The 17754-nt window shown below is 34.6% G+C and overlaps 3 protein-coding genes across 7 annotated transcripts in view; 1 reads left to right on the forward strand and 2 right to left on the reverse strand.

Moving 5' to 3' along the window:
• LOC104733305 (probable xyloglucan glycosyltransferase 6) overlaps positions 1–2117 on the reverse strand; it is a 4742-nt gene extending 2625 nt beyond the window's left edge. For 3 of the 4 annotated variants that reach the window (XR_759041.2, XR_759039.2, XM_010452914.2), the window contains exons 1-3: positions 1220–2113; positions 698–1006; positions 9–125 (exon numbers count right to left, since the gene is read on the reverse strand). Coding sequence is in view for 2 of the 4 variants with exons in the window: in XM_010452914.2 (XP_010451216.1) it covers positions 9–125; positions 698–1006; positions 1220–1936 (1143 nt within the window). In the remaining 2 variants the exon portion in view is untranslated. Of the gene's footprint in view, positions 1–8; positions 126–697; positions 1007–1219 lie in introns of all 4 variants that reach the window. The other variant, XM_010453015.2, reaches the window with a different exon arrangement.
• Positions 3830–6718, reverse strand: LOC104733491 (transcription factor bHLH62). Of its 2 annotated transcripts, XM_010453093.2 has the most exons (8): positions 5591–6706; positions 5338–5496; positions 5125–5190; positions 4975–5043; positions 4770–4841; positions 4427–4642; positions 4265–4346; positions 3830–4166 (listed from the first exon to the last, which is right to left on the reverse strand). In XM_010453093.2, the coding sequence occupies exons 1-8, from the start codon at positions 6266–6268 to the stop codon at positions 4123–4125; spliced, it is 1386 nt and encodes a 461-aa protein (XP_010451395.1). In that variant the 5' UTR covers positions 6269–6706; the 3' UTR covers positions 3830–4122. The 2 variants fall into 2 exon arrangements, with proteins under 2 accessions (XP_010451395.1, XP_019100463.1); XM_019244918.1 differs by lacking the exons at positions 3830–4166; positions 4265–4346 and having other exon boundaries at positions 4427–4629; positions 5591–6718.
• On the forward strand, positions 10459–11652 carry LOC104733574. The gene has a single exon (XM_010453167.2). The coding sequence runs from the start codon at positions 10661–10663 to the stop codon at positions 11561–11563; it is 903 nt and encodes a 300-aa protein (XP_010451469.1). The 5' UTR covers positions 10459–10660; the 3' UTR covers positions 11564–11652.

Here is a 17754-nt window from a genome sequence, read left to right on the forward strand (position 1 = left end):
CCATTAACCTGCTGTTCGACTTCAAAGTGGAAAGACAAATTTATGTTCTGGAGTCTTGTAAGCAAGTTTTCGTCTTTGTTCACAAAAGCCCACCGTGTTTGGACCAAGGCTAATTCATCATTCCCCTGAAAAAAAAACACACACAGAAAAACTGTCATGTGAGAAAGGCTAGTGTATGTGAAGCACTGTATCATTGTGCCAGGTATAAACCCTGAACTAATAATGTAAAAAATCCGAAGCTCCAAGGACAAAATCAAAACTTATGACACGCCAATGAAGAAGCCTTCTAAGTCCAATCACAGTACAGCACACAGGTTCATACTTCATACCATGTGAAAGCTCAGTTATAACAAAGTCATGATGAGGGCAAAACTTATATGTGCAACCGTGGAAAATGTAACGGATGTCAATGGTTCTACCAAGCTGGTGTTGACTAAAGAATACAATTTTTATACTAGCAAATTCTCTGCATTTCCTTGTTAGATGTTCATCCTAGAATCGCAATGAAGACACACACACACATACCGTAATTGTAGTGGAAGAAACACTATGCCATATGTATCGTGTTTGCTAATACCATTAAACTCAGGGTATAACTACTCTCTATAGTTTTAAAAAGATCTACCCATATCCTTAATCAATAAAGCAAACCAATCACATAACATCTCCTATACACATGAGGCAAAATAAGAGTTACCTTAAAATGAGGCACAGTTTTCTTCAAGAAATCCGGTGGTGGCTGGAAATCCGCATCAAATATGGCGACAAACTCGTAGTCTTTGACGTAATCACAGTTCATTGCAGCTTTAAGGTTTCCAGCCTTGTAACCAGTACGTATGAGACGGTGTCTATACACTATCCGGACACCCCTTTGTTGCCATTTCTGTACCTCAGCTTTGATAAGCTGCTGAACATCTAACTCACTGGAGTCATCAAGAACCTGAACTAGCATTCTTTCCCTAGGCCAGTCGAGCATACACACCGCTCCAATAGATTGTTGGTAAACCTGCAATCAAAATCAACTAGATGAGGTACCAAAACATGAACTGCAAGAACTCAAATGTGAATCAACAAGAAACACTTAGATAACGAGTAAAAACAAAGATAGCAACAAATCCAAGCTACAGATGGTTGATTTCCCAATTGAACTCATCACCCTAACAATAAGATCATCGATTTGGAACAACTAGGGATTAGGGATCTACATACATGTGCTTACCTCCTTTTCATTGCACATGGGAATCTGCACAATCACCATAGGATAATCTTCCAATCTAACCCCATCTCCAACCAATTTAGTCGGGTACTCCATAGAAGCAACAGGCTTAATCCGGCGGAGCTTGATCCAGAAGCATCCAAGCACGAGCACGAGACGGTCAACGGACTGAATCAAGAACAGAACAATGCACACATTGGTCAAGCTCTGAAGCGGCGGGGCGAGATAGGAAGCCCTGATCTCAAGCCACCAAGCGTAAACAACCTCGAGAGCAACCTCGGCAGAAGCAACGGAAGGTGGAGTAAAGTGCCATCCCTTGAAATAAGCGGCGAGCTCGAAAAAGAGAAGAAGCACAACGAGAACTAAAAATCCCTTGATGAGACGGTACAAGCGAGCGGAGGAGGAGACGGAAGGAGGGTTATCGTTGGCAATGCGGCGATTGGCGGTGCGGAGAAGGTAAAGGAAAGAGTGACCGATCCAGAGGAAGGAAGAAGCGAGTTGCTTGAACTTGAGGAGGTAGAGACGAGAGAGCTGACGAGCGGAACGAGTACGGATCCGATCTTTATCGGGGTCGTCAACGACGGGAGTACTACGGATTTCGACGGTGAGGAAAGCTTCATCGTCACCGGTGTACAGAACGTCGTGATTAGTGGTCGTCGTCGTCCTATCACGTTGCTTGTTCCACCATTGCTGAAACTCCTCGTTCTGGGAGCGAGACATTCAACGAAGCTCTTTGATTGAAATCGAGAAATCGATCTGATTTGTTTATAGATCTNAATAAATTTTTTTTTTTTTTTTTCTTTTTTTTTTTTTGGGTGAGAGAACACACACAACCACGATTGGGCTCTTTCTCTAAAAACTTACTAACAATAGAGAGAGAGAGAGATGACGTCTTTCTCCCCAACCCCAGTGTTGTGTCTGCTCTCCCATTTTTCTTTTTTCTTTTTTTCTTCACAATAGATTTGATTAATAAATTAAATAATTAGTGATTTTGTTAAATTACTCCGAATGATGTGTGTGTTAGATGATGCTAATGTGTTTTACACATCCACTGATTGCGGTACTTTAATCTCCTAAGTCCTAATGATGATTCTAAGCATATTGATCAAAACTTAAACCACCGCGATCTGCACGATTGATTTTTTTCTTCATACCCTTCTAACATCGTCATCAATAATTCTCCAATAAAACATATTCAGACAATTTTTATTGTTTTTTTTAAAAATTATTAATATTTAATGTAGTATGTTTTTTATTATAAAGAATTCCAAATGTATCGTATTTTAATTTATCGATATTAAAATATACTACTATGAAATTAGCCATGCCGTAACGTTTTATTTTAATTTAGTGTGTCAAAGAGAAAGTCGTGCGGATATGTATTTAGTTGGGCCGACAAATAAAGCGCCCCAAAAAAGAACCCACTAAATAAATCCACATCTTTATTAGTTTTAGTACTATGCCCACAACACATTTAAGGTTCGTAAATTTGGCTTTAGCAAGATTATTATAGGGACTCATTATTATATGTTGTTGGGCCATTTTATCGATTATTTTATAAGCAAAATTACGACTAACGCAAGGACTGGTAAAGAATGGTTATTTATCAAAAAAAAAACTTAATACTGTATAGTGTGATATTTGACACGCTCAGTTACACGTCAGTCTGAACCGTTGTATTTGTTTTCGAATCGGTCGAGTATTTTCTCATCTGCATTATACGCTTGTGCTTTTTATTATCATCAACATGGTTTTTGAGAGATTTAAACAAATACTTGTGGCCTATAGTAGGTAAATAATGGAAAGAGACGCCTGTGTGCTCTATATAGTTCCCATAAATCACGCCGTAATCCCTAAAATAAACATCCTTATTAATCAGCTTTGTTTTTTTGCTCATAACTAACCACTCATATTAGACTTTCTATATGTTTCTATTTATTTTGAATAACTCGCACAAAGATACTAGAGAAAATGACACAACACCTTACACAGCTGGTTAACACTAGGAACGATCAAATCAAAAAATCAAATATGATCTAACATTCAAAATTGACGTTCACGAGTTTAGAGTAAAAATATAAAAAAGTCAAGCTTTGCTTAGATTTGATGTTTGTGACTATGCTATTAGTACCTGTTATTTGTTGGAAGTGTAATACACTTGAGCAATTAATTTAGCACAAAGATAGATGTCACGCTATGTGTAACTCCTGCCGAAACAAAACTCAATATCAACTTTTTGGTTTTAATTTAAATTTTATGCCAACCAAAAACTGTAAATTATAATTGAAATATCTTAATCCAGCAGAAGGCAGAAGCTATACATTTTCAATAATTGAAATATAAAATATTATTTTGCATCTACATATCATTTCTTTGCTACACGCTGCTGACTTTTCCGTAAATCATACCACCAAAATTTATTGAAAAAATGTGAATTTATAGGTTTGATCTGTCCTTGTTTAATTTCTTATCATTACATATTGAAAATATCTTCCTTTGGGCATTTATAGAGAGAACCGAATTATTTTTTCGCATCCAAGAGTTTGATATTTTTTTTGTTAAAAAAAAAATTAATAAACAGTTTGTTGTTCGGAAAAATTATTATAGCTTTAGTGGGATTAAAACTTACACTGGTTTTAAATATAAACAATACAAGCTTATGGAATCTGATTATAATAATAACGGATAATTGGATATGACAATAAAATCGAGTACCACAAATGAATCGTAAAGATAAAATGAAGAAATTATATATCTATGAGAATGATTGTAGAACTGAATTCGCAAATGGTGTGGTCCAATTCAAGCTTTCTTGTTATGTACACCCATCAATCCTTTTCTCACTTTCTATCCGTAAGCCCTTTTAGAACTCTAATCTTTTTGTAAAAAAAATTACAAATAAAGGTTCAAAGTTCAGCTTTCATGTTCGATGGTACTTGGTTTGATGGACCTGCATAGATATATATTGTACACCTCAAAACTAAATCATCGTGTCCATATAATGAAACGAAAAAAAAAAACACACACACATGATTTAAATTTCCTTACCTTGGTTCAATTCGTGGATCCGGTTTTGAGCGAAACCCATATGAATGATGCTATGTAAATCATCTTCAGAAAACGTTGAATACTGAAAACAAAAGCCAAAAAGGGTTAAGGTTATATAGAAGAATGTTAAAAGTAACAGAAGAATTTAGAAGAAAAAAAAACCTGAGAAATAGAGTCAGTGAAATGAGCAAGTGTTGGTAAGTGAGAAACGAAGCTTCTAGTTTCAGAAGGTTCCAATGGGGTCATTATGTTATTGGAAGAAATTTTAGGGTTCAGTTGTAAATTTGTATTGTGATGATGATCACTCAATAAGGTTTCTGCTGAAGAATCTAGTTGAAGTACTTGCTGATGCATTAGATTGTTGCCTGAAGGAAATAACTGTCAGAAAATTGAAAAAAAAAGTTTTAAAAACACACGATTGGTTCACAAAGTAATTATTGTTATAATAATTGTCTAATTAATTAATGTTGTTTAAACAAAAAAAAAATGTGTGACGGTGACTTACATCCTTTGACATGAAAGCATCCATGTTAAATTCCAGCCTGGTGTTCACTGACGATAACTTCATCGACAAGAACTGCACCATAATTGAAATTAAGATTAAGAAAAAATAAAAAATTCGAAATCGTGTAGTTGTTGTTTTGGAAAAGTGATTATGAAATAATGGGAAAGAGTTTAAAGTGGACCAAATAATCTAATTGAGAAATTACCTCAACTTGTCGTTGCAATGATTGGACATAGTTTATAATTTCATCCAGCATCAGTGCTTTCCCAGTAACCTTTAAAAAAATATCATTATTCTAATCACAACTACATTACAAATAAAAACGAATTAATTAGTTAATTAATCAAACTCTCACCTTGTTGCATCCAGGGACAAGATCTTGAAGCAGCTTCATTCTCTCGCTTATTTTCTCTCTTCGAACCTTTTTAAGAAATCGAAATCACAACAACACTTAACTTCAAATTCCAACATATGACTAATTCAGCTAATCAGAACATAATTTAACCTAAAGATTAAGCTAGGTAATTAATTTTGGTAAGAAAAAGCAAAAAATAAAAAGGTAACTGACTCGTTCGGCGAGACTGTGACTGTCAGTGGCTTGGCCTCGTCGAGCTCTGACATGAATGTAGTCTTTGTAAGGATCATCATCAACTGATTTCGTTTTGTCTTCGTTTGCTTCTGTCTTTTTGCTTCTCTTCGGATCAGAATCTTCCTTCTCTTCAACCTCCTGCAAAATAAACAAAACTAATTATAAAAAAAAAAAAAAGGGGTTTATTTGAGAATGTGAATCGAAAGCTCCGATTATGATTTTATGAACGAACCTTGGATGGTGAAGCTGTGGAAGGAGAATTCTGCTTGGATTTTGTTTTTCTCTTCCGGGAAATTTCACCGGAAGATTCGCCCGCGAGAGGCTTCAGAGCTGGGGTGCTAGAGACACGTGGCATTTTCTCATTGGCTGCGACGGGCACGTGATTATTAATCGGGAACGGTGGGTTGGTCCTGCCGTTAAAACTCCGGCTACCGAAACAAGAGAACCTCGCCGCTCTCTCCGCGAAACCCGAGTCGCCGGAGAATTCAGCCAAGGGGGTCGGCGGTTTCGTCACCATCATATGTCTCGGCGGTGGAGAGCTGCTCATCGGAGTTGCGTAACACGAGGCGGAGACGTTCCCGTTGCTCGCCGGAGATCCGTAGATCTCGCCGATGTTACCCAATTTTCCGATTAGCTCTCTGATGATGAAATTGTCTCCGTGAGCTACTCCTCCGCCGGAGAAGTTTGAGTTCGGCGAAGAGACGAGTGAACTCAGAGCCGAGTCGAAGATGCTCTGTTCCGTTGACTTTTCCCAGAACAAACAATCTCGCGATAGATTGCGACTGAGACTCGGGTCCACCGGCTGTGTCGAACTCGAAACCCAGTCGAGCATCGCCGAAGAAGAAGACGGTGACGTCATCATCACTGGCGGTTGTGAAACTCCTGCATTCATAAACAGCTCGTTCTCCATGGAGCTCAATTCTAAGGAAGTGAAGATGAAAATCAAAAGTGTAGATTTTTAAAGTCCTTAATCAAAGAGTGATTAATTAAACTCAGATCAGAGATGATTCGTCCAAGAGAAAAATTTAAAAAGTTCGTAAATTTCTTAAAGTGAAGAACAGAGGAGAAAAGGGAAGCTCGTTAATGGCACTAATGAGGAGTTTATATACTTGTTTAATAAATTTTGTATTTTAAAATTTTCACCAATCAATGACTTTCTAATAAATGGAAATAAATGGATAAATAAAAATATAAACAATACTTTGTGTGTCGCACCGTAAAGGATGGTTGGGTTTAGGAACAAGGAAGAAGGCCTTGGACGTTTAGTTAATGTAATAAAAACGTCAAAGACAAATCTGATACATTGAGCTTATTTCTAACGAACTAATTTTGACGAATGGGTTCCTTTGTCGATGTTTCCTTAACCATCGCCGGTTCTTGTGTTGATATTTGTACTGTATGTCAAAAGTGTTGAACTCTTTCTTTGATCGAATATCAAAGAAGAAGACAATAATATATTGATTCAAGAAGTTAGTTTCGATGAGGCAATTGGGTTAATTTGTTGAAGTACTGTAATTAAGAACTATAATTAAAATTTTAAAGACTCTGGAGTGTTGCTTTAGTGTGGCTAATATGTCAAGTTTTACTTTAAAACTAGTGTTTTGTTTTGTGTTACCTGAATTTTACAGTAATATGCACTAGATTGTCTGAGTTCTGTTGACGAACTCATTGTGTTCAAACAAGTTCCAGGCAGGTACACGTTTTCAATAACATATCACCGACTTTTTTACGTTAGGAAAGACAAAAACAGATATACATACGAATAGATGAGATAATATAGTACAGTATATAATAATAGTACAACCTTGAGCGCCGTCAAAAGAAGAAGAAGATAATATACAGGTCGAGCTTTTTCTTACATACAGCTACATTCAAACAATATAGATGCTTCGGATCAGATCTCGTATCAGTTATCTTATCACAAATAATATTCACACCTACGTCACGCATGATGAAACAGATGCTCTAATCATCTGTATAGTCCAATATCGATTGCATTAATAAGAGCGCGTCTTGTGGTCTTCTTCTATTCATTCATATGGGCCTTCAACTTCTAAACCCAATAACGAATTCAACGGGTTTCATCCATCCACGAGAGAGAAAATTTATATGGGTTTTTCCTAATATCACAACGTATAAAACTATGAAAACATCTTAATGTCCAGCTCCCAATCCGATGATGTTTAATTTTCATCAGTTTTTCATAAAATTGATACAAAAATTCATATCGTTTTGATATTAATTTATGAATATGTTTGCATAATTGTTTATTTAAAAACAAAATTTTAAAATATTTATATGTGTACATCACCACTACCACAATCAATTATGTGAGCAATGCAATATGCATAATAAGTTAGTTGGATCAGTTAATGTAAGAAAAATATATACGTGACATTATTATTTGTTTAATTTGTTGTAGAAAGAGTTCATTTTAGTTTAATTCGAAATACGAAATCGTTCTAGGTATTTTGCACTTTTCATGTTTCGTAGATAGTGTACATTATATACATAACAATGATTTAGACCATTTCTAATGGTTTTCTCTATTTTTTTTTCTTTTATAATAGAGATCTTTATAATAGAGGTAAGTTTTACTCGAACCCACCTCTATTTATAGAGGAATCCTTTGTAGTAAAAATTAGTTTTTCTCTATTTGTATGAAAATAGAGGAAAAAATAGCAATCTCTATTTTAGAGGTGAAAATAGAGGTGGATTGGAATAAAATTCACTCCTATTATAGAAAATCTCTATTATAGAGAAAAAATAGAGGAACATCGGAGATGTTTGACAGTTGGAGTCATGTATAGACGGTTATACAATAGAGTGCTTCTTGGCATCATCCTTACTCCTTAGTGTATTTTATTCGAAAACCAGCAGAATTTTCACGATTTCACCAGAAAATAGTAAAGATCCATTGACTCTTCGCATTTAAATAAATTTTACGATAGTGTACTTGTATATGGATTTGGGTTCTTCTAATAATAGTATACCGCAACCTGCATGGGACAACGAGCATAACCAAATAACAAAGCCCACTTGTCACGTTCTTGTTCTTACTAGAGAGATGATTAGATATTGTCACTTTTTCGTTACCTCATTCTGAGAACTCTTCACACCTCCTAAATTCCAACCTTTTCCTCCATTAAATTAGCAAAAGTTATTCGACGCAAGCTTTCCCCCTCAGTTGGTGTAATTTTCCCCTACGTTGTTGGTACTAATTGCTTTATATGAATAGACTAACAATTTTAATGGAAGATGATTGTCAGTTTAAAATATCATTTGAAGATAGCCGGGTGAATTTTTGTGCATGGATGCTTAGGCGACAATACCTTTGTTATAGTATAGTTTATTCTCTCACTGATCTCCCAAAAGATTGCTTGTTTTCTAATACCTCACAGACACAGGCTAACACATATCTTACGTTCAACCAATAAATAAAGACCGAGTCATAAATTGACTTGTTCTCTGCACTTTAACCATAAATTTTTCTTGAACTCAAAACGGATCACAATTAAAGTATATGCTCGGCTTAAACAAGACTATTGGTAAGTCTTAATAAAAGAAGATTATTTAACAAAATTACAGAGACGCAGCTAGCTACACCTTTCCCTATCATGAAGAGCCAAAAGAAATTGATTAAATCAAGAAAAGAGGATAGGGGAGACAAAGGTGAAAGGCTCTTTGGGTTGGTTCTTCTTCTTTTGGCCCTACGCCTTCCCCTTTGGCAATCATCTATCTCTCAACCTATTTGGCCCCCACCACAATTCATCATATTCCTCCCTTTCTTTCTTTTTTATCTCTCTGTCACGTGTCCTCTTTTCCTGTAAATTCTATCTGTAATTTGTTTACGGGATAACCCTTATTTTCCTACCATCTCAATCTGCTTGTAAATTTTTATAGCGACAAACTGATAAGACTTATCACATCTGTCTTGTAGTTCTTTTTTAAGTAAAAACTTCAACTGAAAACAAAATTAATCTAGAAATTTCGAACTAAGTTATACTTTTTTTCTCAACCATTTAAGACTATTTACAATGGAATGGTTGACATACGATAAGATTTTGTTTCTAGAATATCAGAGGAACTTTCAATCGCTAAACGACCATAGTGAATTATTAATTTTATAATTTTGGAGGGTAATATAAATCTAGATATGTTTTTTAGTTTTATGATATTTGGTCAAACTGATATCTTTGTACTCGTCGTCAAATTTGAAGTAACATACATATATCATTGTTTTCAAATCAAACTTGAAGGTGAAATTATTATTATTATTATTGGATCAAACTGAATCAGGCGCAGCATGGGTCATGGAGTTGTTAGTTTTTCAATTAATAAAATGTAAAAACACATACATATCTCCATCTATGTTTTTTCCGTCTAAACGAAATTGTCTATAAGAATTTTCTATCGTATATCACATACAATACTTTTTTATTTTTTGCAGAAAAGAAAAAAGGATGTGGAACCTGTGAGAAACCTTCCTGGGCCAGCATCATTCAAAAACTACCCCATCTAGTGAGAGAGAGCTGAGCTAGAGAGAGGGAGTCTAGTGTATGCAGTTGTTAGATGAACATTGAATGTATGACATGAAGTGACATGCACATCTATGAGAATACGAAATTCATTATCATTCTAATTTTATTAACTTTATATTTGTATAATTGATAACATGTTGTTAAAGATTCACTAGCCGTGCTGCTACACATGGAAGTTTTATAATCCATCTGAAGGCTCATCGGTGGTTGGTCTACCGAGCCCAAGATCCATCCATCCGGCCGGTATCCAAAATCCGAAAATAGTAAATATATACGTGAACAGTTTACATTTCGACTATGTCCGTATAGGTTATAACATTAACTAAAGAAATTAAAAATCATGGAAGCGTGAAAAATGTAAATGAGGGGAGGAATAAAACCCTAAATACCCGTTGCCTGTTGGGATATGCTTTTGCTTGCCTAACCCATCGGGCCAAAAGTCGTCATGCTTATTAGTAACCAAGAAGTGGTATATCGTATATCCTCCGGTTCTGCTTTTCCCCATTATTACGTGTCTTCTTATAATATGTACCTTCCATCTTTATTTCTTTATTCATATCTAATAATTATAGTATAAATTACTTAAGCTTCTCTTCGAATATTCGGAGCCCCAACTCCTCTCTTCTCTCTCTCTCTCTCTTCACGCATTTCTTGTTCTTGAACCTTTTATAAAAACCCATCTCGTCCTTCTCTCTCTCTTATTCAAACTTCTCTTCTAGGAAAAAAAAATTCGAGTTACGTGTTTCTTTATACATTTTGATATGGGTTTCTCTAGAGCAAAACGTGTCACCGATCCACTCGCAGACGAGGTTAGGGCTCGTCTCGTTGGGTGTAGCTTTAGCAGCGGCAGCGAACATACCGGCGACGGAATCGAAGACTACGAAGAAGAAGACGACTCACCTTGTCTCTCCGATCTTGTACAAGGCTTCTTGGAAGATGAAGTTGAGACCGTCGATGATGACTCACGCTGGTGTGATCAAGATTCGGGTTCCGATTCGGATACTGACTCGGAAGGAGCGGAGCTTCCTGACTACGCCGACGATATAGCGAAGATTCTGAGGAACTCACTCAGAGAAGATTCATACGGAAGAACGGTGCTGGTTCACGTGGCGAGAGCAATGGAAGCGTTGTCGTCTCTCAGATCTGAGCACGAACAGCGTGCCGTTTTATTGCGTAAGGTCATGTCTCTTCTGAGAGAGCTTGGCCACAATGCGGCCATCTGCAAAACCAAATGGAAATCTTCCGGCGGACTCACCGCCGGTAACCACGAGTTTATCGACGTCATGTTTACTACACCTTCAGCCTCGTCTCAGACCGTACGTTACATCGTCGATTTAGATTTCGCGTCGCGGTTCCAAATCGCGAGGCCAACGGCACAGTACGCGCGTGTGCTTCAATCGCTTCCGACGGTTTTCGTTGGTAGAGGAGAGGAGCTGAAGCGGATATTGCGGCTCGTATGTGACGCCGCGAGGATCTCGCTCAGGAGCCGTGGCCTCACGCTTCCCCCGTGGAGGAAGAATCGTTATATGCAAACGCGGTGGCTTGGTCCTTATAAACGTACCGCCAACTTAACTCCGTCATCTTCCGCCGTTGACACCGTCATGTGTCGTGCCATCGGTTTCGATAGTGCCGTCGGTGGCCGTCTATTTGTGCGAACACGATAAAATTAACTAGAAAAAAACCACGTGTCATTTTTTAACTCGATTTTTTTTTCCATACATTCTAGAGAATAATATAATTCCATTATTTAGAATTTTTTCGTCCGAAAGAAAATAAAATAAAAATTATGATACAAAACAAACAAATTAAATCCAAAAAGATAAAATCTAGATTTTACGATGAAGAAACAATTTTACGCGGAAAATGAACATTGTGAAGAAAAAAAAAACACACACACACAAGAGCAAATGATCGAGTGCGACAGGTACACACAGATAAGGCTTCAATTGATAGCCGTAGAGTAAGATCTAATGGTCATTATATTAAGAAGGGAGATCAAACGGACGTGAAAATTGATGTAGAGGATAACGTATTATAATAAATATAGCAATCTACGTGGCAGTGACACGTAACGTAGTTCTCGCAGTGCATTGAATGTGACTTGGCGTGACAAGTCAGGGGTCCAGGTCTACCTAGGTGCATGGGTTTGTCGTCTAGTTTCGACCACACCTGATAAAAGCCTTACGAGAGATAGAGAGAGAAGAAAAAAAAAGTGGGACAAATAAGTATATTAGTAGAGCACGTGGAACGGATAAGGTTTTTATTAATATTTATTTGTTTTTAGTATTATTTGGTGTTTATGCGAATATTCGGTTTTTCTTTTTCAGACCAGATTTTGCTATCCGCAAGACCACAACTGATCTAATCCTTTACTGTCTCTTGATATATTAGTAATTACGACGATTTATATCGTTCGTTTTAATAAGTATAGTTGTATTTAACTAATGATTTCTATTACGTCGGTCCAGTTATGCATTTAATTTAATCATGTGATGCTGCAAATCGAATGGTATAATTCCCGAGAAAGATTTTAGAACTACTAGGTCTCAAAGATCACGACTCATATTAGTCGAACGAGTCATTTCATTAAGTAGTTGGTCATCTCATCTACTCTATATGTATTTGTTTTATACATCTAGCTAGTCAAATTTTCAAACGTTGCCGAGGACTATATTACAATACTACATATTTTTCAAATCACAAAAAAATAATACACAAATAAAATCCAAGTTTGATATATAGGAATTTATATGGTTGAAGTTAATGTCTTCGTTGATACAGAGGATGGAAATAAACTATTCTTTTACATATGAAATTTGATCGTATTTCTGATTTATTCTTTTACATATGAATCTTTGGTATAGTGCTTGCACATGTATACAAATTATTATAAAATAGGTCGTTTATCCTATCCTTATTTTTCCTTTAATTGCTGATTTCAAATCGATGAATTTTTGATAATTTACTTGTTATCTCTATGGCGAACACGCAACATGACGAATAAAAGAGGGAAAAACAGTACCGAGAATCGTCTTTTGATCTTGGAGAATACTATTAATCAGTTAATTATTCTCATATATGAAAAATTTGGTGTCAACGATATATTAAATTTTGTTTCGTTAAGAATTAATTAGTTTTCGAGGATTTTAAAAAGAAACAAAAAATTGCAGTGTGAAAAGTCTTTTTTTTTCATCATACACTCTTGAGATCACCCCAAGTTTGCTTATTGTTTCGAATTTCGATTTCTGAACAAAGCAAATTACATACACCACATGTAAAATCGCACGGACAATAAAGCTTAGAAGCAAAGTGTGCCTGGATCCGGATATAAAAACTTGAAGCATTGATTAACCATGATCTAATATCGAACTGATCTCAGATTGGGTCTCTACTCTTGTTACAAGTTACACAAAAACATTTTATGATATCGGTGCCTACAGTTTTTGTTTTGGGGGGGGNGGGGGGGGGGGGGGGGGAATACGTAGGGTATATTTAAACAAAAGATACTTTATTTCATAGCCGGAATGAAATATGCTTACTCCTAGGTCGTACTCCTTGAAGAATTAAAATACTAGTAGAGTTTATGTTATCTTACCTCTTAAAGACGTAAACAGCAAACTACGATAGGTTGTGTGTGTGATCAAAAAAGGAAAAGACTAATGAAGAAAGTAAGGAATTTTAAAAGGATAGAAAAAGAAAAATTAAGGAAATGGCCTTTGGAGAAGGGAGTGGCCCAATGAGGGAAGGAGCAGTCAAGTGTGGGGTCTCTCACCCTCACCACGTTTTTATTTTTCCAATTGTCTCTTCGCTTCGCCTCGATCGTCGTCTTTAAAGTATATTTTTTATCGGCCTCTTTCATTTTTTTCGTTTACTAGTACTAGTATTATTCTACTTATATTGATTCTCTTTGCAAACAGACGAAAGAGCGATGAATATATTAATTCTATTACATATCCGTATATAAGTACAAAATGCTTTCGGAACGGATCAATTTCAGAAAAAAACCCGAAATTAAAGCTATTAGATTCGGATCAGAATAAATCCACGACTCAATTAATGGGTTATCGGGTTATCAAAAAAAAAAAGTAAACATCAATAAATAAAAATTATAAATGTAAAAATCAAAAAATCTCACAAACGATTCCTACTTATTAAGTAGTATTAAATAAAATTATCATTAACTACCTCCATAAATCTTAACAAAATATTCCACATATGGCATACTAATTCGAAAATATTGTTGAGTCCTGAAATTTAGGAAACTTATGAAATTATGTAATTATTTTAGATTCATCGTATCAAATTTGCATTTATTAAAACTTAACAATAAAATCTAAATCAAATCAACATTATTTGTTAGACCAAACTTAACAAAAATATTCCGTAAATAAATATCTCAATAATAATAGAGATATTGATTTCACAAATAATAGAGATCTCAATCTTACTCCATCGAAGAAGAAAAAAATATCCCACGTCCATTAGAATTTTGTTGACAAAATTTCAAAAACATTATAAATAGGTCTAATATGTTTCTAACTTCTTACGATTCCAGATTTTTAAAACAATTTGATAAACTCTATATAAAGTGTTTAATGCAATTTTTTTATTTGAGCATATTTAAAGTTTTAAAAATTATAATATTTAAGTTTTTTTAAAGTTTAAATTATTATTAATGTTGAAACTTTTAAAAGTTCTTAGCTTTTAAAAATTTTCAAAATATTAGAATATTTAAATTATTAAAATTTAAACATATTATAAATATCAAAACTTTTAAAAGGTTGAAATATTATAAATATCTAAATTTTATAGAATGTTTAAGATATTATACATATTTCAACTTTATAAAATATTACTCATGTCAACTACAAACAATGATCAAACATTACTCATTTTCATATAACTATTCTTTTAAAAAGTACACTAGCTAGCTTGAGAAACTTACAATCACATGATAGAGCGGGTTAGATTGATATTTTAACGAAGGCAATCCTTTGCGGGTTGGTTTGTCATAACAAACATTGTCGGTTAGTAATTTTTACAGATGAAATATTTTAATATATATTACATATATTCATAATTTCACTACAAAAAATGATCAAATTAAACTACATATCAATAAATATTCGTTCGTGCTTATTATATTTTCAATTTACTTACTTCTTTTTTACTGTTTTATTTAAACTCATTACATAAAGATATGATTCATATCGTACTATCATAAAATAAATAACATATTGAAATCCGTTATAGATCACATGTATCTATAAATATTTCTCCGCGTTGTAGCGCGGGTCCGATCCTAGTTCAATGTTAAATAAGTTGCATGCACTCTAGACTTCAGCCAAAACCGATTATGATATATTTGTTGTCTCTAAAGAATCTTAAATATTTGTAATTGTCAAGATTGGCTAGTGGCTTCAACCATGAACCAACTCTGCCCATGCCAGCACTTGGCCACATAAGAGAAGATGTTGTGGACGTATACCGCTTTTAAACAATTAAAACACAAAACAATTCAAAACATGAGCATCTGTTTAAGATATGCAATGCGAAGAAATAAAATACATGAGCAATTGAGAATAGGTTTAAGAAACAGTATGTTTAGACTTGTTTTTATACCGTTTTAGGGCTTCCTAGTATAAAATGAAGACGTCCAGAGATTATTTTCCTATATATCAAGGGATGTTGGAGAAACTAGAGGAGGCAAGATAAACTGAATGATTTTTGTTATTGATCTTAGACGATTACACCATGTATATATACAAAGAGAATCTAGGGTAACTAACTTGGGGACCAAGATAGGATAATTTCCTAATCTCTATTAGAGAATATAACAATATTATGTATATGGACATAAGTATATTTTCCTATATATTCCAATAGATGTTTAGTTTGTTTTAGTTCCTTATCTTCTATAGTCTCTGCTGAGATCTTATTTTATCAAGTTTAACATGTGCCTGTTACCGACTTCACTACTTTTATGTGTGGTGATCGCTTATTCTATCATCAGCTCTAGTGCCAGCTTCTATTAGCTTTAGTCACCTCACACCCCTCCCACTTGGGAATCTCATCGATGTGTGACTGTGATTGATCCCAGTTACGTATTATCTTGGAATTACAACTCATTTGAGGTCTGTTCTTACCGAATTTGGGTTTCATCAGTTTTCCATCCGATTCCAACACATTGATTTGGATTATCACATCATCAGAGACCAAATTATGTTAGAGGTTTCGAGAGTTAATCATGCGCTCACAAAAGAAAGTTCAACAGGCTATACACACTTACGAAAGTCATAAAATGACTGAATATTCTCTCATCTCCGATCCATATATATGGAAGACTTTCGACTTTAAATTTATATTTATTTGATACATATGTGTGTATAAAACTTGTAAATACATATATATCAAAAGCCATGATCTAGATCATTACGTACATTTATACATGTATACTTCACAACGTTAATTACGTACAGTAATTTGAATCTGATCATTCAGTGTTGAGGCTTGTTGTCTTTCATCCACTTGAAGGAGATATGTGGGTTCATTCTCTAGGGTTTGCTTCCACGAACAAATGGGCCTCAAGAGCAAGTTTATATCCTATTTAAGGCTTCCTAGTCACCCATTGTACTTTATAACCCATCAATGGTATATGTTAGGCTTTACAAGTTTATATTTTCAGTGAGGCTAATGACTTCAAACCTCGGTCATTTATTAAGCCTGTTAATTACATTCGTTCATAAAATGATTCAAAGTGGAAAGAAACTTGATTCTCCATTTGTGAATAGAAGCATTGATAGTCTTTAATTTTACAGGGATATCAGATTTTGGAGCATAAACATTCGTATCTTTCTTTTGCTAAATTGAAAAAATTCGGTTTGTTAGAGTATAAGATGGATATACAATTATATAAAAGATTCGATGAGAAATAAGTTGCATATGCACTAAACACTTATACAAACCAGCCACAGCCGAATACTAGTTTATGGACTATGGACTATGGACTATGTTAAAACAAAGTACTTTAGTTACAAACTTTAATATTATTTGGAAAAAGCATCGTATTCGTACAAAGTAATAACATTAACGTATGTAGGTTGTTGTTTGTAAACAAAACATATGGGTTGCTGACAAAAGAAACGTTTGTGTCAAATGGGCCTCTTTTATATATGTTCCACTGAACATGGTAATATTAATATGATACAAATAATTTTATTTCTTTCAATTATTGGTCTTGTCTTCTATCTTACAACACTTTTATTGGTTTCCAAATACGTCCAAACCCACCCATTAATGACCTTCTGAACTATATATGTATGTTTTCTGTATTTCAAAACTCTAAAGTCAAAAATCAAATTGAAAAATACGAATCAAAAAATGAGTATCGTTTCATATTCAAAATGTTTTAAAATATCTTCGATTCTTCAGAATATATGGACTGATAACTATACACTAATAAAAATACATTATCAATAAAGAGTCAAGGACCGTTTAGTTACATATGATACCTATCAATTATGATATACATTCAACACAGTTTATCGGAGTTTCCATTTGAATCTTCAATCCTTTAATTTGAACTATCGTCAGAATATCTCAACATTCTGCCAGCATAACAATATCGATCGAGGAGGTAGAGAATTTTAAGAATCCAAGCACATACATTATACATAGATAACATCAAAATGACTCTGTCTTAAAAAAAAACACTACAAAAATATCCCAAGCATAAATATATGACCAGTTGTACAGTAAGTATCTGTTTTATTTAAATTTATGTGGGCAACCTGACAAGTTCCCATACTCTTTAATCTTTATGTTAACGTACACATACCTTACATGCCAACAACTA

This window comes from Camelina sativa, chromosome 1 (genome assembly GCF_000633955.1).
Source record: "Camelina sativa cultivar DH55 chromosome 1, Cs, whole genome shotgun sequence".
Lineage (NCBI taxonomy): Eukaryota > Viridiplantae > Streptophyta > Magnoliopsida > Brassicales > Brassicaceae > Camelina > Camelina sativa.